A 26,826-nucleotide genomic window follows, 5' to 3' on the forward strand; every position below is an offset into this window, starting at 1 on the left:
TTTTGTTTGATATGTTGCTGTAAAAATGTTGCCCACTTGAGAGATTTTACTAGAACTTGAAGGGTTAAAAAGAAGACATAATGAAATTATTTTTGATGTATTGCTTATGTTTTCCAGAAAAATAAATAAATAAATGAAATGTTAAATTTGTGATAAACATGATCAGTTCTGTGTTTAATTAATAAAAAAAAAAACTATATTAAAATGTCAGATGGAATTATGTACCTCAAAAGATTTTGATTCTATTAAGTGACATGGTTCTAGCTGCAAAATCACCCCTCGAAAGAATCCCCCAGAAATGCATGGTGGGCCCATGGGTATCTGGCTATGAATTGCTTTCAGGTGATGAACATACAGGGATAGAGCAGGCAAAGATGTAACTGAGCAACATTCAATGTGGTCTATAAAAACTTTACAGCTTGATTACTCAAAAGTATACTTTTGGTCGTCAGAACCCTGTAATTCTAAACTCACGATTGATACTTCCAACGACGATTATCACGAGATTGCATGAATGAAAATGTCTCTCTTCGAGTATGCGCCTTTAAACTCAAAGGTCATGTTGGATGTTTTCAGACACTGAAGTGACGATGGGTTAAGTTGCCCTACTCAATTGCATGCAACCTCTACTGGAAGAATTGTAGCATAGACATGTATGTAGCAATGTTAAGTCTAATTATTGAAACACAGTAGAAGAGATAGTATAGTGACCTAGTGCAGTTTTTATTGTGACATAAGAACATAAGAAATTCTAGAACGAGAAAAGGCCATTCAGCCCACCTATGCACTCTCGCTTAATGCAAGCATGGTCTGTTAACACTGAGGAGAAGAAAAAAAAAAACCCTAACCAAGTTAGTAGGGGAAATAAAAACTCTGGGAATCCATGGCTAAACGGACCACCCTTCCTCCAGGTGACTAGCTAAAGGTCTTATTATGGTCACAGAGAGGGTTATACAGTATTGTTCATGACAGCATCTATTCTTGAAGGATCTGATAGTCTCTGCTTGTTAAAATGGTTCACCACCCTTTCTGTGAAAAATCTCCTTCTCCCCTGCTGTTTCTGTGATTTTTACTGGAACATCAGGTTATGCTTGTACATTGTCACACCGTACATACATTATCATAGCTATTCCAGTACCTGATACAATTATTCAGTACTAAAAAAACATAGTATTCAGCTTAACCCTATGAACACTAAAAGTGTTGTTTTGCTCACTTCGCTGCAGTCCCAACATTCTTCAAATAATACACCCAAACACCTTGGCAAGCTAAGAGCCCCCCAAAGCCTTTCTGCCTGCGTAACTGAATATAATCCATTGTGAGGAGAAATGTACTAGCCCTATACCTCTCGAGACCTGGGTTTGAACTAGCCTTTCGCCTCTAGAGATCTGGGTTTAAATTTGGCCCAGGAGGCAACCATTATGACAAAAATGCAACAGTGTATTTGCTGTCAGAAGAAAGTTCAATTGAACAAAGCAGGCAATTCCTGTGGTGCCATCTGTTGGTGGACAGTAGGCACTGCAGACAGGACTGTGACTTCACGGTCTTCACCAGGCATAATTTACACTTTATTCATTTTTATTTTTTTCATAATCAAGTTAATCATTTGCATATTTGTATCATTTGTATCATTTGTAATTTGAATACAATCAACAGTTTATAGAAGTATACAGAAATGCAATCTTAAAGATCATTATAAGGGTAGGATGATAACAAAACCTTGGTGAATATTTGAGGCAGTTATTGTTTGAATTCATCATGTAGTGTATGACAGACAGATGGCTTTAGAAATAGACATACAAAACATCAACGTGTAGGGGTACATATTTTGAAAGATGGGGTTTCTAAATTTGCTGGGGCAAATGTCCTTCTGGATTTAATGTGGCTAGCCACATTAGACCATCATTATTTGAATAGGGTGGATCAATTGTATTGTATGACTGTGAAGGGTCACCCAGTCTGAGCAGCCATGACCCTAAATCTAGGTTGTCATTGGATGAGCCTCATTGAAGTCTGACTGCACTGATTATAGGTATACAAGGCAATAAGGGGTGCATACATTTAACATACTGCTTCCAGACAATAATTATTTTGGCCCTCACTTCAGAAACCCATTGCACAGCTCACATTTAAAGAATACTTGTGCTAACCCATCTCTGCGGACATTAAGAGGAATTACTAGTAAACAAAGTTTTAAAAAAAGTAGTTATAGGAAATTATCTTTGTAACGTAATGCAACGTGTAATACAATGCCTAATGCCTAAAGCCTTTGGTTGTTGGATGAAAAATTGGTAGAAGCAAAAAAATAATGGTTTATGAAAGGATCATGATAGTAGGTGCCTAATTGTAACTGCTCTGCAACAGGGAAATAAAAGACTACTGAGCCAATTATCATTAAGGTATGGCAAACATCCCAGAAAATACATCCATTTGGAAATAACTGGAGACTGAAAGGGGAAGATGACAGCTACAGAGGATTGTAACGTCTGAAAGTCACTAGGAAATCCAAAGACGGAATGCAGGTAGCAAGTTACATGAACCACAATGGTACACAGGGACTTTTAAGGTATTTATGATATGTCAACTTCATTGGGAACGCCCTGTTATAACCGGCTATCCTCATTGAAATAACCACAGCTCTGTGTTCGTTCATGAACTATTCTGTTTATGTAACAAACACAATGTAGGGAAAGTACTGTCCCTTTCAATAGAGAATGGCGTACAGTGTATTCAACTCAAGAAAAGAAAGGCTTATTTGTCTATATTGTAGGTAACAAATATAAAGCTGCTGTCAAAAAAGAAGCCAAAACAATTTTGTTGAAATTACACGATAGTTGTTATACAAAGCACACATGCAAAAGGTCACAGTAAATTACAGCTGAAGACATTATCGCACACAACCATTGCAGCAAGCCCTAGACAGTTCCAATTTCAAACCATCAAATTTATCATTCCTGCTGATTTAAGCAGAACACAAAACACATATGGATCTGTGGGCTTTCATTTACCAGCGCAGTCAAGGCTAAATTACTGTGCTGATCTGATTTGAAAACCTACAGGGATACAGTAAATCGCTGCATAAAAGAAGCAACAAATGAGGTCCTTTTTCTTTAGTGTCAGCAGGCTGTGATTATTATGTTTATTGGATTTTATTGAATGGGTTTCACATTTTTCTGAAATATGCAAGAGGACTATATTTCCCCACTGAGGCCTAAATTAGCATCTATGTGTTGTGGTCTGTAAATATAAAAATATTATCCATTTTTCAATCTATTTTGATCATTTCAAGACCAGGTCAGTAAGGCAGCTGACACCATGTCAGGATGCGAGTGGTGTAGGAATGATATAATGTCCACAACGTGGGTGTATTTATATTAAGTGTCCCGTTTATTCAAAAACTCTCCCCTCTACCAACAATGGTATAGGGGATTTATAGGGGTGGTAGTGCTGCTCCATGCTTCAACTCCCATGGTGTTCGTCTGCCAAAATACAATACAAAACAAGCAAGCAATGCTCCGGCTTGTCAGCGCGTCAGCGTAAGGGTCTGTACTCACTTAGCTGCGTCCCCTTAGTACTGCCAAACTCCTCCCCGTGATCAGCGCAGCGCCACGCTCTACCCAATCGCCGCACACACTAGACTGCCAAACAGATGACTTTACATTGCAGTTGAGTGAGAATTCCGCCCTCCATCTTGGGTGATAATAATCCTGTCGCTGAGAGCGCTGTAACCAATGTAAACTTGCAGATACACGCAGCACTTTAGGGGTTTAATTGATTTAGCTTCAAGAAAAGGGTATTTTTAAACTTCGATAATAAACTTTTAAATTTTAAACTCTCCAACTCTTGATGTGTCTACTTAATTGATCTATTCAGATGCTAAAGCAAAAATCAAGACTTCGGCTACGTATACAAGACATATATGTAAGGTTGTTACTCTGCGATGTCTATTTCTGTTTCTACCTATAATATATATATATATATATATATATATATATATATATATATATACACACACACACACACACACTGTGGTTGAATATCCTTCCTGATGTTTTTTGAAACTACCAGATGAGTAAAAGGCGTGGCAGGATTTACTGAGTGTACATCTGCATTTTCTTGCTAAATCAACTTTTATTCATCAAGGGTATGAATCATTTTGGAGGCTACTGTATGTATATTTAAGCCGGTTAATATATCTGTAAAACTTACCTGTCTCTTTGCTGTACTCCCCCTTATTATCAATTACTGGGGACACGATTGCTCACTTGAACTCAGCTGATGGCGGGTCTAGTTCTATATGTGTTTATGGTCGGCCCATCCCTGTGAAGGCGTACCACCAACCTTACTTGGTGCCCTTCCTGGTCAGGAGGTAGATTTGCAGCTCAGATTCATTCTCTCCCGTTCACACACCCCTTGTCAAAGATTCTGTACCAGCATTGCATGCTGAGTGTAGACATTTAAAGAAATCCAGGTTCAAGCCAAGAATATATTGGAAAAGGGATGCAATCTCAGACAAACATATTGCTACAGATTCACTGCCAAATCTATTACTTGTATTTAAAGATTCTGAATGAATCTCATGTTGTAATTTATTTATCAACTCCTTTTGTGATTAAACCCATTCACTTTTTATTTTTTAAAGTGAACGTCAAATAAATGTTTGTGTACCGTTCTGACCCTTCAGCTCGAAGCACAAAACAAGCTCAAAATGTCACTCTTGTTTGGAGAAGAGTACAGAATCCCTTGAATTGAACATGGTCCCCTTGTGTTGCATGTTTTCATAAATACCACTAATATTGTTCTGCATTAACAAAGACACCATTAGGTGGTCCAAGATAATCCAGGTCTGTGAAACCAGCCATACAAGTAATGAGTCTGGCACCATGGATCTTACCAACAGCCTAGAAAGCGATGCCATGTAGTCATTCAGGTCTCAACAACTTTCAATTTTGGCGAAACCACAGAGCTTACCAAGAGACGAAAGCCATTTTCTATTTTATATATAAACATGATGACATTTTATCTATCTATATATGCACTATATATTTTTATTTTTCCCTGATCCTTTGAATATATGTATCCGCTCTATATACAATACCAAATGATGGGTTCAAACATTCAGAAACAAGTCCCAGCCATATACTTTATTCAAGTAGAAACTGTAGTCAATATAAAATCCCATGACAAAATGCAGAATAGAATACATCTGAACCAAGGAAAATTATACAACAGCCGTTCAAGCAGCTATATCTGCAACAGCAGAAATAGCTCATTACAAAAGCTGATAAATAACAAGCTTTGAAAAAGTTATAATATATGGAAAATAAATATCAAACTGAAATAATTAGATTTACTTAATAGTATTTCTAAATGTGTACCTGGAGCTCAAGGCTTCTACATTGAACACACTGCTACCCATATTTAAATAACAAGGATGCTTGCATCAACTAACATGCACTACAGACAGATTAACTGAAATGATTATTGAATTTCTTGTAAGGTAACATAACCCTAACTGCTATATTTTTCATGTTCTAGGATATTACTAGAGTAGAAGTAATAAAAGCTTCCTTCCTATAAATGTTGGCTATCCAGATTTTTTATAACAGCAACATGGAAATACAGACTGTTTTATATCATTTCTCTTAAATCATGTCATCATAACCACACTGACACATTCAAATAAAGCCATCAATAATCCAATGGGGTACTTGACCCTTTTTTTTTTTTTTTTTTTTTTTTTTTAATACAAGTTATTTATTATCAGATTTCTTTGTTTGGTCCAGGTACATGACCACATACTGATTCCATGGCTGCACATCTTGTAAATCACACATTCGTATATTTATTGTAATTCCTGAAAACCACATGCTGAACACAGATGAAACGGGATATTGAAATGCAGTTTAAATATATGGTACATCAAAGATCACACACATTCCTTTGAAAAATAAAATTCTTCAAATGGTATTTAAAGATTTTTTTAAAAGAATATTTCAGAAGAAACTACTGTGATAAAATGGTGTGCAATGCTTTCTGTATTTCTAACTGATTAAAAATTATCATTTTTTTATAGACATGATAAAAAACTAATATGTGGACTCCTTTTAAATAATTTTGGCTGGTAAAATACAGTACAATGATGATTAAATCAATTTGTCATTCAGTTGCTACTGTATATTGGAAACAGAACTCTAAATTATCCAGAACATTTAACAAAAAAGTTGCATTTATACAGGATACACATTTAAAAAAAAAAAAATACTGATAGTGGATTTATCTTTTTGTTTCCCTCATACGTAAAAGAAAAGGGGACCACCACTGATTTATAAAAACTAAAAAATCCTTAGGGCTGACTGGGCTCACAGCATTTAGGATTACAAACCTTAAAACACCTAAATGATAAACAACAGAGACCTCAATATGTACTCAGTGTTGTGAAACTGTATTTTGAAAGGTTCCGACTCAAAAGAAGATTCAGTGCATTATGGAATAAAACGTTAGCAATATAGTATTTAGCAGAAGGACCAGCTGCTGGAAATATTCAGGATATTTTTCTATACCCAGACAATATCCCAGTTTCATTATGCCCCTGTTGGTGCCAACCAGCTAACAAGGACAATGCTGTTGAGAAACATTTTTCTTAGGAACACAGGGCAGGCAGGCTTCATTATAAAATGTTCAATCAGGATCCTCATCTCAGTGAAAAGAGTTCTACAAAAGAAACAAAACATTTACTTATTTTTTTGAATGTAAAAATTAGGAGAAATATACCTTTGCAAGCAAGTCATGTTTATGCTCATGATAAGAATGTAATAATTATGTGCATCACATAAGGAAATATATTTGCAGAAACTACCTCCAGATTAAAATCTGTCTGAAGACCAACATTGAAACAAGGTAGAATATCCTTAAGACCTTTATTTAATCACTATCTGCCAAGTCATCATAGTAGTAAACTTCCTCTCTGATCTATCTATCTATCTATAGTTGCTTTTTTAAACAACTCTACTCACAGCACACAGGCAGCGCCGCAGAGACAGACAGTCTGTCAGCGTAACGCCCCAAAAAAACACCTGTTTTCTCGTTATCCAATGATCCAAATAAACATACAAAAACGTTTTATACAAGCGTCATCGCTGAGCTTCTGGGTTGTGTAGTTTTCAAAGTAATCCATTATATTTTATAGGAGAATAACAGCAATAAAAGACTGTTTGCATGGTGTTTTTTTTTTTTTTTTTTTAAATGGTGAAGTTGCAAAGCAGAATTCCATTCCAAAAATGCCAATTCCGTTCCCAATGCCTAATTCCGCCATTCCATCCGTGATTCTGCGATTTTGTAAAATCAGTAGCCCTACTAAAGTGCCCCTCCACAATTTAATCGGGGCCCCCTTGGTGCCCCCCTGTGTGCTATACTCTAGAATCTCCACTGTCTGAGATGTAGGTCCTATATTTTATTTTACACAAATAAATGTTTCCTAAGGCTGAGGGAGAGCAATCTTGTCTTCTATATTGTGCTTACCACAAATACATGTTTCTTCAGGCTGATAGGTAGAGCAAAGCGGTGAGTTACTTGTTCAGTGTTGTTGCCCATGGGGCAGCAAAGGTTGGGGACCACTGATGTACAGTAATTTCATATGATATCGCACTGCGGGGTGGGGGTCGGGATGGGGGGGGGGTCGTCACAGCCTGAAACATTTCCAAAGGGGGGGCCAGCAAAAAAATTGAGCGCCGCTGCATTAGGGGAACCTAGACGGGAGGGGTGAGGTAAACGAGTGCCGACTGCTACATACGGCCTTTCTTTGTTTACATTGGAAACCCTCCTCCATACAGAACCAGGAGATAATGACGGTGACTAACTTCATGAAACGGTGAATCACTTTGACCATTAGGTGTTCAAAAATAAATGTCAGTGTAAAATAAATCAATAACTTTCAGACCTTAAAAGAAAAAATAATGTAATGGGTGGCAGTTTTTGCATGTTGGTCTTACAGACACCTATTCGTTTTGGGGACAATAGCCTCAAGGGAAGCGATCTGGATTGGGTTATTACAGCCAGCTGAATGGTAGTTCCATATGTCGTTTGCATTTGATTTGCAAACAAATAATAGTTGCAAGAATGATTAATCCTATACATACATTATAAACAGCAAATTAAACAAGTTTTTAACGGTGCCCATTTTTAATCTTAAAGTACATAGCTTACCGACAATATGGGTTTCTGCGGGATGAGTAGCGCAGAGTTAGAAATCTGTAATAAATAAATGGCTGTATCAAGCTTCCTTGACCACTGAAAGAAAAAGAGAGGAAAAACATTACTTGTTATGTCAGGATATAATCACAAGTAGGAAAGAACTTAAATGTACATACAGCTAACAAAATAATTCCAATAAATCTAAAATGTATTACCATCAATTCATAAAACTCACATTTTCCTGTATGAAAAATGCCCACATTTTGTTAATGTGAATTAGATTTTGAATGGTATGGTTTACATAGCATTTGTAAAAAATAAACCACGCTAATGGCTTTTGCACTCTGTTCCATGCCACGGTTCCGATTGAAGGAATGCATCTGACGTGGGCGAGTTGCTTCTGAAGTGTGAGTCCACATATGCAACAATCTAGATTGTTTTTTTTTTTTTTTTTAAAAGGACTCTTCCTGAACACATTTTATTTCAAGATCTATTTCTCCAGAAACAAAAAAAAACAATGTATTTTCTTTAAAAAGAACTAAACTCCCGGAAGTTGGATGCAATCCAATCAACGCTGTAAAATATTAAATAACCTTTTCCTGTGCAACCTACCATAAAAATTGTTGTATAGGTCACACTGGTGTAAAAGTCCCCCCCCCTCTTTTTCAGACTTGTATTTTAGGAAAACATTTATGTTTAAAATACTGTTTTTTCCCTAATTTTTTTCCCTATATGCGCTCAACACCGATAAATAAAGAAAGATACACAGGTTTAGTTTCGAAATAACCCTTGTTTGCAACATTTTACTCCATTAATTTGACAGGGTTTTTCGTTTTTAGTTAAACTGCTACAATTCCATTTTTCAAAATTTCTAAATAATTGGTTCAAAAAAATGTAATCGCAATGTCAAAATACATTGAAATAGATATAATACTACAGTACTGTAAATTCCAGTAGTAACAGTGTAAACCACTGACAAATAGTACTTAAAGTAATCTGTATTAACCCATTTTATTTTAGCTTATTATTATTATTATTATTTATTTCTTAGCAGACGCCCTTATCCAGGGCGACTTACAATTGTTACAACATTATTTTTACATACAATTACCCATTTATACAGTTGGGTTTTTACTGGAGCAACCTAGGTAAAGTACCTTGCTCAAGGGTACAGCAGCAGTGTCCCCTACCAGGGATTGAACCCACGACCCTCCGGTCAAGAGTCCAGAGCCCTAACCACTACTCCACACTGCTGCCCCAAGTATCCACATTTATTTTTGAACACCTTATCAAGTACCCAAACACTTCAAGAACATATCTTACTTCCTTTACTGAACATATTTGGGCAATATACCATCTGCTAAGAAATTAATAATAATAATAATAATAATAATAATAATAATAATAATAATAATAATAATAATAATAATAATAATAATAATTCCAGCTGCACTGGCTTTGTATTAATTCAAATTTAAAAAGAAAAGAATTAAAACAGTGCTGCTTGCATCAATAAAAAAAAAAAAAACACAGTGCACTATCTAATAACCAGTACACAAAACATCTTAGTGTTGCCTACGGTGCAGCACAATTGCATTAAACTTCACGCTGTACAAATACATTCATTAGGTTTTGTTAATCAGAACCATAACCATACACATACTTTACAAGTGTACCACTGGGTTACACTGACATGTAGAACAAGTTACAGTATGTTTTAGTCAAAATACTCAATGTGTTTTCAATGTCATTTTAAGTTTGTCTTTGTTTTGTCTCCAGTCACGTACTGTTTTTTCAGCATTGCGATTGCCAAATATTTCAGCAAATACAACAAAGCGCAATTTCAAACTTGTGTAGCATTTTCGTTTTTTGTTTGACTGTCCTACTTTATCCAGTCTCAAAGACACCTGCATTATTATTATTATTATTATTATTATTTCTTAGCAGATGCCCTTATCCAGGGCGACTTACAATTGTTACAAGATATCACATTATTTTTACATACAATTACCCATTTATACAGTTGGGTTTTTACTGGAGCAACCTAGGTAAAGTACCTTGCTCAAGGGTACAGCAGCAGTGTCCCCCCCACCTGGGATTGAACCCACGACCCTCCGGTCAAGAGTCCAGAGCCCTGACCACTACTCCACACTGCTGCCCGTAGTAGTAGTATAAATATTGTAGTAGTAGTATAAATATTGATAGGATAATGACTAACAATAAAAGATGTTATAGCATTGCAGTTACAACAAACGGAAGACTTGATAAGTTTACTCGGCTTTCTAACCAATAGCTGTTTGTTACAGATCCCAGGGGAATGTTGACAAATCAATGGCTCGGGAGGGTGGGAATAAGGAAATTCATAGCTGGACAGCTATTGTGTTAACAGTACACACACACACACACACACACAGTCAGCACTCACATATCCAACCCTATAAATGTTGACTTCAGTGACGGTTAAATGCGTGTGACGCATATTGCATTTTAGCCCGTTCCAACCTTTGTATCTTTGTGTTCCCTGAAATGGGGGGAACGGCAGTGTAACTGCACAATATAAGACAGACTGATTTATTTTTTTTATTATTATTTATTTATTTTAAAAGCGGGCTGTGACGGACATTCAAATAAATTGTAACATTGAAGAGATGGGCTTCGTATCTATATCTATATAACTAATGGGGATTGTTTTTATTCTTAATACAAGGGCGGTAAAACGCGACTGACGTGTATCTGAGTAACGGATATCCGAGTGCTGACTGTGTGTGTGTGTGTGTCTAATATATATAATTTGCTCTTCAATACCCCACATTACATGCACCCTGCACAGTTTTTCACTGTAGTGTGTTTTTATTACCTGAAAAGCATGAAGACTGTAGCTGGCATCAAAAAAATTTCATTACAAGCAATAAATTTGAGAATGTTTTGCTGGTTTGTTGCAAGCTTATCCAGAAAGGTCCTCACAAAGGCCATACTGTTTGGGCCCATTGCCTGAAGTAAAACAGAAAGTTTAGTTACAGTACATCTTCAGCAGGAGAAAAAAACATTATGACAGCAACTTGCATCTGTACACACTTCTATCATTTAAAAACATTCTATTTAAAATACATACAGAACACCAAGAAGGCAAGATTAGGGTAATTTCAGAATCAAGGCCAATATTAACATATGTTGATGCAACTTAATGAAAATAATAGGATACTAATTGTGGCTGAAAAGTGGACAGAATGCAAGCATCTACAAAAACAGAACAAAAAACATACTTACATTAAGTACTTTCTTTGTGTATGTGGTAGCATGAAGCAAAGAAAACAGAAAGACTGGAAAAATACTCACTGAAATCACCAGTTAAGGAAATGTATGGTATTGGAAGAAAAATAAATTAACATAATACAGGCAAATCATATATCCAATTAACCACAATCTACTGTAAACTGAATACCTAGACACTTAAAATTAGGCAAAAACCTGTACTAAAAAATAATTTCCATTATGAAAAACTGAATCAGGCCAATGTAACAACCCATCAAAGTGGTTAAGAAAAAAAAGACTTAGTTCTTTAAAAAGTAGATTATAATAATCTATACCTGCTGTGTATACATGTAAAATGTAAGTATACCAAAACTACATAAAGACAAATGGACAGGCACTTCCTTGTATTCAAAGATTATGATCCTCTGAACAAACTGAGCTTCAGAATGTCCTAGCCATGTTTCACTGCAACAATATTCAGTTCTCCATCGAGGCCTATAGGGTATATGCTCAATATTGCACCCTTTCCCGTCATCTTAAAATATTATGTTACTTGCAAGTCGGAAACAGTTTTTTTTCTTACACAATGAAAAGTATTTTGCCATGACGAGCAAGTCACTTCTTTTGTTCTCCTGCACCTTGTGTGAAGATTTCCTGAATCATTTTTAGTCTTGTATATAATATATATAAAGTTTGAGAAAAAGGAAAACTGCTGTGTACCAAAATGATCAATAAGAAAAAAGAAAAGGATATTTCAGGTACTTAAAGGTAGAATAATTGATTACAAATCAATTATCAGGACGTTTCGGACTACAAGTCCTTCATAGGCTGAATACAAAAAAACAGAGAATAAAATATATAAAATATGCTTTGGTTGTTCAGATGTTTGTGTGACGTACTCAATAATAAAAAAACTAAATTACATACCAACATAAGAAAGTTTACAAACGAGAGGAGGCCATTTGGCCCATCTTGCTTGTTTGGTGGTTAGTAGTTTATTGATCCCAGAATCTCATCAAGCAGCTTCTTGAAGGATCCCAGGGTGTCAGCTTCAACAACATTACTGGGGAGTTGGTTCCAGACCCTCAGAATCTCTGTGTAAAAAAGTGCCTCCTACTTTCTGTTCTGAATGCCCATTTATCTAAACTCCATTTGTGACCCCTGGTCCTTGTTTCTTTTTTCAGGTCGAAAAAGTCCCCTATGTCGACATTGTCAATACCTTTTAGAATTTTGAATGCTTGAATCAGATCACTGCGTTGCCTTCTTTGTTCAAGACTGAATAGATTCAATTCTTTTAGCTTGTCTGCATACGACATGCCTTTTAAACCCGGGATAATTCTAGTCGCGCTTCTTTACACTCTTTCTAGAGCAGCAATATCCTTTTTATAACGAGGTGACCAGAAATGAACACAAAGTAAAGTTTTAACATGACTTCCCTTGATTTAAATTCAGCACTTTTCACAATATATCCAAGCATCTTGTTGGCCTTTTTTATAGCTTCCCCACATTGTCTAGATGAAGAAATTTGAGTCAACATAAACTCCTAGGTCTTTTTCATAGTTCCCTTCTTCAATTTCAGTATCTCCCATATGATATTTATAATGCACATTTGTATTGCCTGCATGCAGTACCTTACGCGTTTCTCTATTAAATGTAATTTGCCATGTGTCTGCCCTCCGACTGTTTCTCCTTTCGTTATACTATTTACAGTGTTTTGAATACAGCCGTCAGAAAGACTGCTGCGGGGCTTCTGGGTAAGAGTATATCTCCGGTCCTTCTAGTGTTAAAGAAAAGAACATATTGCTAAATGAGACGAAAACATTTACCTGACACTCCACAAGTCCACATGGTTTGATAACATAATTGGGGCAGCCTATATAACATTTGCCTACTTCAAGTCAGCCATGGAAGTCACTGTCAAGATAATAACTTACAAAAGGATACTTGTAACGGGAAATGAGTTCACAAATATTAGGGAAAACAGGAGATAATGACAACTGTCTTCCAACAAAGCCAGTGCCAGGAATGCTCTGCTTAGCTGGAAATGTGGTAACCTTTGGTGTAGTCGAAGAGCACTGGTAAGAGCATTGGCCAGCAAGGCACGTTGGTAAAAATTAGCAGCCTCCTGTAACCTGCAAGATTAAGATTAAGATTAAGTGTTACTTAACAAGCCACAGAAATACCTTACTGATTGTTTTCAAAAGCTATTCCTAGACTAAATTACTATACATCGACCTGCAGCATTTATAAGAAATTATTTACTATTGCTGTGTTTCATTTTATGTATTGTAGTAAAAATTGTTTTAACATAATCCTGTTATTTTTATTCACATATTCTGGGTCATAAAACTCTTGGGTAATGAAATCAAAAAAATATTTCACACATTTCTGTAAGCAGCATTCACCATGAGAAGGATTTGTTCTAACAGTGTCACTGCACTCTATCCAGATCAATGCACCCTTCTGCTACAGCTAAACACAACACCCTGGATCATGTTGAAAAAACATACAGTACAGCCACAACACGTACATCACAGGTTACAGCAAAGGTAACGTAATGAGTTTCTTACAGGTGGTTCTGAAACACTTTTCACCCATTAACCGAGCTGTTTCAATTATTTTTGTAATGGGTCTTCACTTATGTAAAATATGGTTAAAAATGATGACTAAATACCATCTCTTATTTTTCATATAGGGCTAATGAAGAATTATAAATGCCCATAGAACATATTAATTAAATCATTAGAACTTTGTTGATTACAATTGACTAGACTTTCGCACCATATTGGCATCTGGATCCAACTGTAGAAATCTGACATTGCAATCAGGGTTTCTCCAAGTATACTTGGTCAAACAAAGGATTCTAGTAGGGTTTTGTTGGTGCTCCTGTGACTGTTTAGTCTGGCTATCCATTATTACTGTTTTATCTTTACTCCTTTAACTTGGCTTCATGACAGTTGCAGAACATTTGATACTTACCCTAGTAGAGGAAGAATAAACAAAACTGAGCAGTACACAGTAAACAGACGGGAGAGCCACATAGCCGTCTCCAATTTGTTGGCCAACAAGAATTGCTAGAAAACAAAAATGATTAAAATTGTTATGGATTAACATCTAGAGAAGCATCTATCTAAGATGAAAATTCAGGGGTCGAAATTCATCGGCCTAGAGAGGCGTAACTGACCTTTGACGCTGGGGTTCGACATCGTATTTCTAACTGACATGATTCGAGTCTGTGGGCCTCACTTATGAATTCAGTCTAATCTCATACCAGAGACTAAAATTAACTAAAGAGGGTTTTGTCACTTACCACAGAACCAACTGTCTGTGGTGGGGGGCTCCTTTCCTCTTCCATGTCTGCCATGGCTGAAACCTTTCACCCTGAAAGAAAACATGTTGTCAAACCAAGTCACTATGGTAATTTAATGATTAAACAGATATAGTATATGTAAGAGGGTTTAGATGCATATGTACAGTAACATTATTTTGTGGAAATGGACTCTCTCTCACACGCAAATATACACTAAAAGTATATCTCCGTTTAGCACGATAGTTTTACTTTACTGACTAAATTGTTATGACTCCCTGACATGTAATCTTCTTTATTTTTATTTATTTTTAAAAGGCAAAAATTAATATTACGCTATATTTCGACACTTGGCTGTAGCGATGGCGAGAGAGAGTTACTGGTGCTGTTTTTTCTAAATATTAGTCTTAGCGTATATTCTGTTTCATACTTACTCTACCATAACACTTCTCACAACGTCTTGTACAATAGGCATTCAGCACATATTTTATTAAGCAATGCAGAGGCTATACGTAACCCCCAATTCTTTACCATGATGGTCTGCTCCAATGCATGGCAACAGCACCAAAAGAAGTGCTACGTACAACAATCACTTGGTAGTGTTTTTTTTAACACAATAACTTTTGTTTAGGTAACGGGCATTATACAAATCAAAAGATCGAATTTTCCATGCGAGTAACATTTAATGTGTGATTTACTATTCAAAGATTGTCAAACAGTTTAAAAAATCTGACACTGCATGAATGCTGCCCGATGACCCTTCGAAGGTTTAGAACTACCTTCGAATTCCTGGCTAGCGAACTAACCTTTGAACACAGCCCTACATATCCCCCACATTAGGCTTGCAAACCTGTCATGTCAAAGTGCCGTCTAACCCTTGTATTTGCAAAAGCTAACAAACACACATATATTTATGTAGATCAAATAGCAGGGTTCAACATTAACCATGGCCCGGTGGCCCAGTGGCCCTGGGCGGTAGAGATCGCAGTTTGGCTGGTAGTTATAAAAGTACCACAGGCCCGACTAGGCCGGTTACATTTAACTAGTATAATATATATAGTGCACATGGTTTCTGTTTTTATGAATCCAGGAAAATTGGCCAGTGTGCCTGTGGCAATGCGCCCCGCCCCTGTGTGCATTTGTGTGTTATGTGTTGCGTGTGTAAATGTTGGTGTATAGTCATTGGTACACGGGATATAAACGGGTCTGTGTTTCACGTGTATTTAAAAAAGTGTAGATTTGTATTTAGGCACGAGGAGAGCACAAATCACTTCACGTGCTGGTTAAATGTAATATGTGAGCACGGGGTTGCACAAAATTAATTCACGTGCTGGGATTCAAGTGAATAATTAATTAGTAATTGAATCCCAGCACAATAGTATATATAGACGCACATTTCTTGCAGTCGGGGTTGGGTGTTCGAGAGTGGAGAACGGGTGAGGAGAAGTAGGAAAGTAAAGTGAAAAAGATCGTAAACGTAAAGTGTTTGTTCTCACCGTGTCTGTTTGTCTGTCCGTGCACCGTTTGTTTAGTGTTAGTCCGTTTTGTATGTCTGTTTATTTTGGCGCGTGCTGTTTTATTAAATGCTGAGCGAAACCATTCGCTCAGCTCCACCAAAACCCCAAGTCTCTGTCTGTTTACTCCCTGCTTCTGGTCTGACGCCACCCACTCCGGCCGTCTTTGTGACAGTGCCAAAAAGCTGAAAATTAATTTACAAACCATTTCTTAAAAACACTACAAACTAATCCTAACTTTCCCGCTGCATGTCATATTTGTTGTATAGTCAGAATCTGAGTGTACGTACCGAACTGCTGTGTTGGTGGTACTCGTTCCCGCTACATGGACAATCTTTACAAATCAGGTTTTTTTTTTGTCTTTTTTTTTTTGTCGTTGCCAATTAGTTTTTATAGTTTTCTCCCAAATTTGAAATGCCCAATTATTTTTAGGCTCAGCTCACCTCTACCACCCCTGCGCTGACTCGGGAGGGGCGAAGATGAACACACTCTGTCCTCCGAAGCGTGTGCCGTCAGCCGCCCGCTTCTTTACACTCTGCAGACTCACCGTGCAGCCGCCTCAGAGCTACAGCGTCGGAGGACAATGCAGCTCTGGGCAGCTTACAGGCAAGCCCGCAGGCGCCCGGCCAGACTACAGGGGTCGCTGGTGCGCGGTGAGCCGAGGACACCCTGGCCGACCTAACCCTCCCTCCCCCCGGACGACGCTCGGCCAATTGAGTGCCGCCCCCTGGGAGCTCCCGTCCACAGTCGGCTGTGGAATATCCTGGACTCGAACCGGCGACGTCCAGGCTATAGAGCGCATCCTGCACCCTAGCGAGTGCTTTTTACTGGATGCGCCACTCGGGAGCCCCACAAATCAGGTTTTCTACAACTAAGCAACCAATAAGCCAAAAGGAAAGCGCTGAAATCAATAAATCATAAAGAAAGTAATTATGGAAAAAAAATGAAGACGAACATGAGTGGAGGCTTCATCTGGCTTCATTATGACAGTGAAAAAAAAGTAATGTTCTGCTTTGTTTGTTGTCCGTTTCCCAGACTTGCAGATAAAACAGTAGCTTTATTTGTTGTGAATTCAACATTTCGTTTACATCATATCCAGTCTCACAGCAAGATGTCTCGATGGATACCCAGATACGCGATCAAACTGTCTAACATTTTGATTTGGTATCCGATGTGTTCAGTTCAAAAATGCCATTCACAATCTTTCCAGGGCTCGTTAGTATCACTCAGCAAGATTGGCGCTGACTTGGGAGAGGCTACAGAAGCGACACGTTCCGAGAAGGATTGTTATTATTTTGTATTATGAACATTGTTTTAATAGTGTTTATTATTAGGATTAGGGATGGGAATTTCGAATATTTTCCTATTTGAATACACAGGGTGCAACATTTTTGTGTATTCGATTACCCGAACTCTGGTCCCTTACACTACCAAGAATAAAAGGCAAATCCGCGTGTACAAGCATACAGCATAACAGTGTAAGCCGGTAAAGTTTAACCGGGTTCACAAAGTGTACAAACAATGTCCAAGACGAGATTTCTTCATTCAATAACCTATTTCTTAGGCACAAGTCTTTCCTTTTGTTTACTGAATTGAAATACAGAACTCAATGAGCAGCAACATCACAGTGCGTATCTCTTCCAATTAAAGCAACAGTAGCATAATATTGCGCAAACCACCTGTAACAGGGTGGCTGTGCGGTGATGTCAGGTCAGAAGCAGGAAGGAAACTGACACCAGGGAAGTACTGCAGTTCAAAGACAAAAAGACGCGGCGGCGCCGTTTATTTAAATACAAAAAACACTTGCTCACTGAGCAAAAATAAAAGGTTTAAACAAAACAAATCTCGAACACAAAACAAACAATACCGGTCAGGCTGGGCAGTAGCCTTCACTGATCCTGTATTTAATATAAGTTTTTTTTGTTTTCTCCCTCGCTCTCTCCACTCTCGCTCCTAAAACCCACCTGGAGTGCAGAGAGCTGCAGGTTTATATAATAGTGGCCGAGGGGTTTAACTGGCTAGGAATTATTCTATTACCCCTCAGCCACAATCTGCACGAGTTTATTAATTATTCCTGGCAGAGGCGAGCACCAATCTCGCCTCTGCCAGAACACGTTTTAAAATAAACAAAACAAACGCACAGCTACGCCGTCATATAAATACATAAATCCATAACGATAATAATAATAATAATAATAATAATAATACAAAACAAATACAAAATCACACAAGGGCGGAGGGGGAAACTCTGTTCTAAAAATAAATAAATACATTTACACAGCAGGGCTTTCTACCATCCTGCTACACCACCAAATAATAATTTTTGCTGTAGTGTATTCAGAATAAAATAACACCTATCATATAGCAACCTAAATATTCTGTATCTGTTTAACAAATAATATTTATAAAATAATCTTAATAGTGCAAATATTGTAACCTGGCCAAAACAATAGAAAACATATTCCAACATTACAATAGTTTAACATTACTAATTACAACTAGCCATCAAGTACTGACATCAGATGAATCTAAGTCAAGTTATTTTGTTTATTCAGTAACCTGTAAATAATTCAAAACAAGGATACCTGGTTGTACTTTTAATGGTCAGTGCAAATGCTGACGTTCATCCATTCACAGAAAGTCAACAGGAGATGTTTTACATTGAACTTCAGTCCAGAGTTAGAAAAACAACTCCTTTCCTACTCCTAGTATCTTGCCTTTTCTTATCAGTCACTGTGTTGTTCTGCTTAACATTTAGTATGTATTTATATTCATCATAATGTTAAATTACCTTTCTAATTAAAGGCAAAGTAGTAGATAAAACATTCTTCATTAATGGTGAGGCAATACCAACAGTGTCTGAGAAGCCAGTGAAGAGTCTTGGGAGATGGTACGACGGGGATCTAAAGGGCACAGTTCGTGTGGGAGAAGTTAGACAACAAGCAGTGGAAGGGTTGAAGAGCATAGACAGCTGCGCTCTACCAGGCAAACTAAAACTCTGGTGCTTTCAGTTTGGTCTACTGCCGAGGTTGCTGTGGCTACTGACTGTGTCCGGGGTTTCTTTGACAACAGTAGAGAAGCTGGAAGCTTTAATCAGTTCATACATCAGGAAATGGTTGGTAGTTCCACGCTGCCTCAGCAGAGTGGGACTTTATGGTAAAGGAATACTGCAGCTACCAGTCTCCGCTCTAACCGAGGAGTTTAAGTGCGCCAAGGTCAGACTGGAAATGACATTAGTAGAGTCACGCGACAAATGCGTAAGGGAAGCAGCACCTGTGTTGAAAACTGGAAGAAAGTGGTCGGCAAAGAAAGCTGTGGAAGATGCAAAGGCTGCCCTTCAAATTAGTGATATCATGGGGCAAGTTCAGCATGGAAGAGGGGGTCTTGGTCTCAGTTCAGCTCCTCCTACATGGCACAAGGCAGCCCCAGCTCAAAGGAGGAAGCTGGTAGTCAACGAGGTGCAAAAGCAGGAGAGGATGAGGTGTATAAAGGCCATTTCCCAGGCCAAGCAGGGAGAATGGATGAGATGGGAGAGTGTGGAACAACGCAAGATTGGCTGGCAAGACCTATGGTCAATGGAACAGAGCAGGATCAGTTTCCTCATCAGGTCAACATATGATGTTCTCCCATCATCACAGAACCTAAACCTCTGGGTAGGAGAGGATCCCTCATGTCCTTTGTGTTCATCACCTGCAACATTAAGGCACATTTTGACAGGATGTAAGGTGGCTCTTAGCCAAGGGCGGTTTACTTGGTGCCATGACCAGGTGCTGCGATGTTTGGCCTTAGCATTGGAAGACAAGCGTAACATGACCAATAAGTTGCCACCTGTTCCATCAAAACATTACACACAAAAGACAACATTCCTCCGCCCAGGAGAGCAACCACCAAGAAAAGGTGTTAAAACCAATCCTCGCCCAGGACAACTGGAAGCTGCTAGAGACTGGAAAATGCTGGCAGATGTTGGTCAACAGCTTATTTTTCCACCTGAGATTGCCACCACTAACCTTCGACCAGATATTGTCTTGTGGTCTGGATCAGCACGCCTTGTTCACCTGGTAGAGTTAACAGTGCCATGGGAGGATGCTGTAGATGAGGCATATGAGAGGAAGAAACTGCGGTATGCTCAACTAGCCACTGAAGCGGAACAGCGAGGATGGAGAGTCCGGGTTTACCCAGTGGAAGTGGGTTGTCGAGGATTTGTGGCACACTCTACAACCCGGTTTCTCAGAGACGTCGGATTCAGTGGCCAAGAGTTGCATCGTACAGTGAAGAACTTATCTGAAGCAGCAGAGAGGAGCAGCAACTGGCTGTGGTTGAGACGGAAAGATTCTGGCTGGGGATCTCAAGCACAATAGAAAGAAAGAAACGCTGATGTACAGGTAAGTAAGCTGGGCTGAGTTGAGTGGGGGACGGAGGGGGGTGATGCTGGGACGCCAGAATCACCGTCGAGCCCTCTTGAGGTGTCGTGGGCTAGTCGACGAAAACCTGAGGATGGAAGGTGCCCATTTGAAGACCCCAGAGATGTACCCTACTTAGCTCAATCCAGACGGTTGTCATGCTGATGCGCTGGGGAGGCCGCACTGTGGTTGATCCCCGGAGCCAGCATCGCAGCCGTTGTGTGTGCTGGTGCGCCAGGGAGGCAAAATAAGCTGATCCCTGGAGCCAGCATTACACTTCAGCCATTAACACCAGACAGAAGGATATCTACATCATCATATGGAAGGAAACGTAAATGGATGGAGACACATGTGGATCACATTAGTTTACTGTAAAGCTACGTCTTAGTTGGTGCTTATCTTGGCGAGAGCCGAGTTCAAAACAGCATGAAGTTTTAACATCTACTCTCGTGTAATGGAAATCACGATGTTACCAAAGTTTGGATTACTTGTTTTAGCACTTGCTATATACATTATTTTATTTTAGTTCACACATTCAAAGTTTGCCGGTGCCATACCCCTGGAAGCTGTTTCACGACGAGCTAGCAACAGCTGCAGAAGCTGCTGTGTACAGTCATTACAGGGGAAATCATGCAGGAAATCTGTTAACAGTAGCTAAAAACAAGGCAGTAAAACTGGCAACATTTTCAAACAGAATACGATTACTGTAGAATGTTGCTATTACAAGCATTGTATAATTAATTTGGGTCCTTACATTTAATATGCAAATAACAGGTTTAAGACTGACTTAACATGTGTTAAACGTCAGCATTGAAAAAAATAAAAGAAAGACACGTTTGCCTCTACTAGTAGCTAATGTATAATGTTTTTTTGTGTAAAAGTGTATTCGACTACACTGACCCATCCCTAATTACGATTATTATAATTCAGTTTTAGCGTTGCTGTGACCATATGGTAACAGCTCGGTTACGGCTTTGCTTGTGAAAAAATGAGTATCATTTGTACACATACTTTTTCAAATCTTGAATACAGCGTTTATTTTCTGACAAGTACCCAAATGTGTGCATGTTAAATGGCTGAAGTAACATATATTGAAAGGCTTCGTTTAGCCACTTTCTTTTGAGACGTGGGCTCTCTTTGGTTACCACCAGAGTTATAAACATACTGAAAATAAAAACCATCATGAAAAAATATATAAATATATTGGGCCAGATAAAATTGCATCCGGGCCAGTGAAAACACTAGCTCAGTAGTTGAAAATGAAACGTAGAGCCCTGAATAGTATTGTTTATTTCAGAAGACATATTATGGGAGGGGGAAACACTGATGCATGAACATGTCCTGTGGCATAACTACCACAAAAAAAAACCCTTCCAGCTCCCATACATTTACCATGGCACCCATACTATGTGCACATGTACTCCAGTCCAATTTTATCACCGAATGTTAGCATGAGAGGAATGTATTTGTATTTTTTTTTGGTAAAACGGTTTATAGGATAAGACATTGGCAAAGCCAGCAGACAGAGTAGCCACGCGTATCTAAAATGGGGTATAAACCACAATGGTATACTGGAGTGCCAGCTTCTGTATTTGGGTACCATACAAGGACACCATTACAATCTAAAAAGAAAGCTTGCATATTTTCTGACTCCATTTAAAATAAACATTAATAGGAATGGAAATAGTGTGTCAATGTTTTATTTAAATAAATAAATACATAAATACATTAATGAATGAATCAAGTGTGAAATGGCAATAGATGGATGAGGTGGGGTGGGGTCATTTTGGTTGCATAGAAACCCAAACAACCAATCCGGAGTGTTCCTCGGGGGAGTCAAGCATGATGTAATATAATAAATGTATTGGTAATGCTGCCGTTTTACAAAACACATTTTCAACTATTTCATCTTGCAGCAGGCACATTAAGAGACTTAATACTTTTTGTACTTTTAAGCTCACCACTTAATTGTTTTCGTTATTTATTTATTTATGTGTTTGTTTTAAAGACACATTTGAGCAAGTTTACCTTTCTAATTTAAGGATTACCAGGCCTATCTGTATTTCAAATTTTCAATGGTCACCCACATATATTATTAACACTCTAAGGTTTATTTTGGGTTAACAGCGTAACTGGTTATTTTTGCAAATTAGTTTTATGTTACTACTAGTATTAAGTTATGCTCCAGAAGTCTGTTTTGCCAAACTGGTTTCGTCTTTTATTATTTCCTAAGGTCTCTCAGTCAGCAATATAATGATACAAAGAATATAGTTCGAAATATATTTTATTTACAATAAAATAAGGAGATAAATGTGTTACGGGACAATAAAACATTCCAAGTCCATGACACTTATTATTAATTTTAAAAAAATGTATAGGCTAAAATAATGACAAAACGCCGAATCTTAATGATAAACAATTCCCTTTGTGAGATGACCCCGTGGTATTAAGAACTTTACACACATACACACACACATAATGAAAACATTCTCCTTTTCGTTTTCTGAACCATCGACCTACTGAATGAACATAAGCCATCTCCGATTATCAAGTCTAGAATGTTCGATCCATTTTAACTACCAGAATCTGCCATCCATCAGCTTTGTGTTTTATTTAATTAGCGAGGTCAGATACATATGGTAAGTCACAATATAATGACAACATCATTATTATTATAGGCTAGTTAACATCTGCACTCACCTGTATGTTGTTTTGTGGGGTTTACAATTTAAAACCAAGGGACCTTACAAACCATATCCAATCCCTCAGGCTTTCCTTCGTCAGTGAAAGCGGAAGCAGTACTGTTCTCGCGAGGATAAGCAGGTCCTGTAGTTTGTCTCGTCCCCAACACAGAAGTGTCCCCGTATGTATTTGAGTCCCGGGGGATTTCATAGTACTAAAACTGATAATGGTGGCAAAGTGTCTCGTCCTATTTTTCCCTTCCGTTCATGTTACATAATTGTTGTATATATGTACAACTGTACTTTTACATTTTCAAATTGTATTTTTTTTTGTCGTCTTGTACATAAATGGTGTCCATAAAATATGCACTAATTTATTTAACACCCCATTTATTAATTTATCATTTGTTACTGCCAATTTCTAAATTGTAACTTACCGAACCCGACTAGAAACTTTGTAGTTTAATAAATTAGTTTTTGTATTTTTTTATGTTTTTATTTTACATTTGGCTTTTTAGATATTTTTCCAGAGCCTTTATCATCGAGGTGAAGTATGCACCATTGTGAAAGAAAGACCTGTTATGTTACACAGACAGAAACGTATTTTTGAGTAGAAGCAGATCGTGCAGGCATTATGAGTGATTTGCATTTGATAGCCAAAGACACTGCAAACTTGATAGGTGTTTACTCATGGCTGTTGGGCAGTGATCAAACTATGTATGAGATAATTCTAAAAATTCTTCATCCAACAGAAAAGGAAATATACATATTGATTATATTTTAAATGTGTATCTTATATTTTTCAGGGTACTGAAATACAGGGCAGGGCATATAGGTATATTCTATAAACTATTAGCCATTGCTAAATATGTGCCGTGAATTTGTGTTTATGTACCGTACTCCCTGCTGTCTGTTTGGTTTGTATACTGTGTGGTATTTTCTCACCACTGTACTCCGCCATTCGCCTGATTCACGCAGCGCCCATGTTTGTTTGAAAACGAGGCTTGGTGTGCGAGCAACTGTCGTGGCTGCCGCAGCTACTGATAATATCACTATGTAGACGAAATCTTTAATATGTGTTCCTCAAATAAAAGTTGAAGAAATTGATAATTGAGCATATAATAATGCGAGGACTCCAAAAAACATACAGCAGAAAGGGTACAGCAATTGGATCGAGGGTTATATTCATGAAGTAGAAGGTAAATTATCAAGCGTATTTGTGATCGGAAAGTGAATAAGCTACTAACCTATACTAGATTCGTAAAATATGTTTAGATCTCTCAGTTTTTGGTTAGAGAACGTTTACTTTAATTAACATTGATGTTGATATCATGCCTCTGTATTGTTTCATGTTTATTGGTTTGATATAAGCATGTGTTAATTGTTTTCTAAATACAGTTAAGAGGCAGGAGAATGGATGTAGCGTTAGGGCTAAGGCGTTCCGGTCAATGAAAAAGAATGAGTCACCTTACCGGGTTCAGGTAACACCATATCCGAAAACCTAGGCTTGGTTTGTTTCTCCAAGCTTAGTTCTGTTCAGTTATTAATCCCATTATTGAGATTCTGTTCAGTTGTATACTAATCCGCTGTTCCATTCGCACATTCAATGATTTGTGTGTAGAACAAGTGTAAGTATAATAATAAGAAGGTAAGTAAAGACATTTTAAAAACAAGAATCAAACGTCTCTCTTTCTGTACAGTTTATTTGGAGTTAATGTAACGTTAAGGATCTACTTTCTGACCAAGTATTGTGTAACTCAAGCATATTTTTGTTAACTCGCGTTACTAAATGTTTTTGTAATTTTGTTCAGTTGTGCTTAATAAAGACTCTTTTAGTACACTCATTATTATTATTTTTTATTTCTTAGCAGACGCCCTTATCCAGGGCGACTTACAATTGTTACAAGCTATCACATTATTTTTACATACAATTACCCATTTATACAGCTGGGTTTTTACTGGAGCAATCTAGGTAAAGTACCTTGCTCAAGGGTACAGCAGCAGTGTCCCCACCTGGGATTGAACCCACGACCCTCCAGTCAAGAGTCCAGAGCCCTAACCACTACTCCACACTGCTGCCCTACTCTCTGTGTCATATACGTTTTTTTTTTTCATACAAACTGGGCATTGCATCCCACAAGACACATTCCCTTTAGTATCCATGCATAACCTCAAGCTTCTGCATCTTACTTATCTATTGATTAGGACTGATTGGAAATGCTCAATTGGCTCCTAGACAGTATAACTGAAATGTAATCAAATTTGTGACTATAATGAAGAATATTATTACCTCTACTAATCTTGAAATACCTATTATTTTTTTATTTAGCAGACGCTTTTATCCAAGGCGACTTACAGAGACTAGGGTGTGTGAACTATGCATCAGCTGCAGAGTTACTTACAATTACGTCTCACCCGAAAGACGGAGCACAAGGAGGTTAAGTGACTTGCAGTGGATGCTGCTTGGTAGCCATCAAAAAGTTCTCATCCGGCTACCTTCCATCTAATGGGGGTGGTTCTCACCACCGTGAGTCAGAGCGGACCCCCGGCCACCCTCTATCCTATTGCAGCTCATGTGCTTATCTTACCTCACACAGTGAGGCTCTGTTCTATCCATTCCTATCTTCAAGACTTGGCCGCTTTACGCTTCCAGTGCTCGAATCCCATACTAACCTGCATGCTTTTTCTTTACTTCAGGTCCCAGGCAGGCTGACAATCACAGGGTTTAACGAGTGACCCTTTACAGAAGCCTCAGATGCTGGGTACCTTACTCTACCGAGGGGCGACTCCCTCGTACTTCCATTTCGTGTCCTGGTGACCAGGACCGATTTTCTCTCCCGAGGGTCAACTCTTCGAATATTTAACCCTTGTATGTGTTTTTCGGTAGCTGGGCTTCGCCCCTGGGATACGTTGGCTACGTCACCCTCAGTCAGCAACCAGCTTTCTGTCCTGATTTCCAGCATGGGCCATCGGCCTGCTACTAAGTGTGGGCTTTGCCCGCTCCTCTGTCGTAAGTCCATTCCTTCAGTGGCACTCTGTCCTACTAACTGCACTTTCTGCTTCCTCTGCCCTATCCTTATATACCCATGAAAAATATGTAAATTTACATCTTACTCTTTTAAATTATCAGCTTGTATTTATATTCTAAGCTCAGTTCTCAGTTGCAATTCATGACTGAACAGTTTTGAATACTCTAACAATAATAGTTCTCAATGTATTTTATGTATGTTTTACTTAAACTTTATATTTGATTTATGGATACCAAAAGATCATCCCGCAGAAAAATGAAAAGGGAGATATTACTATTTTTTTTCAATACTGCCACAACCTCCGAGGCATTATACTGTAGTACTAGTTATTGTCTATCCTTGACAACCAAACCACGCCCCAGTCTTGACTGCTTGACTGACAGTGGCAATTTCTGACAGCACTTCGGCGATAAAGATCTCTTGTCAGGCCAGGTGAAAACATTGATCGTA

General features: G+C 38.1%; 1 protein-coding gene across 1 annotated transcript; it reads right to left on the reverse strand.

Moving 5' to 3' along the window:
- Window positions 1–5,129: 5,129 nt before the first annotated feature.
- LOC117408682 (transmembrane protein 33-like) lies at window positions 5,130–23,539 on the reverse strand. Its single transcript, XM_034013889.3, has 8 exons — window positions 23,367–23,539; window positions 14,756–14,826; window positions 14,425–14,519; window positions 13,390–13,577; window positions 11,461–11,528; window positions 11,051–11,184; window positions 8,206–8,289; window positions 5,130–6,714 (listed from the first exon to the last, which is right to left on the reverse strand). Exons 2-8 carry the CDS (start codon window positions 14,807–14,809, stop codon window positions 6,585–6,587), a joined length of 753 nt encoding a protein of 250 aa, XP_033869780.1. The 5' UTR covers window positions 14,810–14,826; window positions 23,367–23,539; the 3' UTR covers window positions 5,130–6,584.
- Between the last annotated feature and the right edge of the window lie 3,287 nt (window positions 23,540–26,826).

Source organism: Acipenser ruthenus, chromosome 2, assembly GCF_902713425.1.
Source record: "Acipenser ruthenus chromosome 2, fAciRut3.2 maternal haplotype, whole genome shotgun sequence".
Classification (NCBI taxonomy): domain Eukaryota; kingdom Metazoa; phylum Chordata; class Actinopteri; order Acipenseriformes; family Acipenseridae; genus Acipenser; species Acipenser ruthenus.

Excerpts from the sequence above, each read along its gene's own strand:
- LOC117408682 (XM_034013889.3), bottom strand. The coding sequence starts at position 14,809 with ATGGCAGACATGGAAGAGGAAAGGAGCCCCCCACCACAGACAGTTGGT. Across the intron at positions 11,185-11,460 it reads ACACAAAGAAAGTACTTAAT|GCAATGGGCCCAAACAGTAT; the intron begins GTAAGTATGTTT and ends GTTTTACTTCAG. Across the intron at positions 8,290-11,050 it reads ACAGTCTTCATGCTTTTCAG|TGGTCAAGGAAGCTTGATAC; the intron begins GTAATAAAAACA and ends TTTTTCTTTCAG.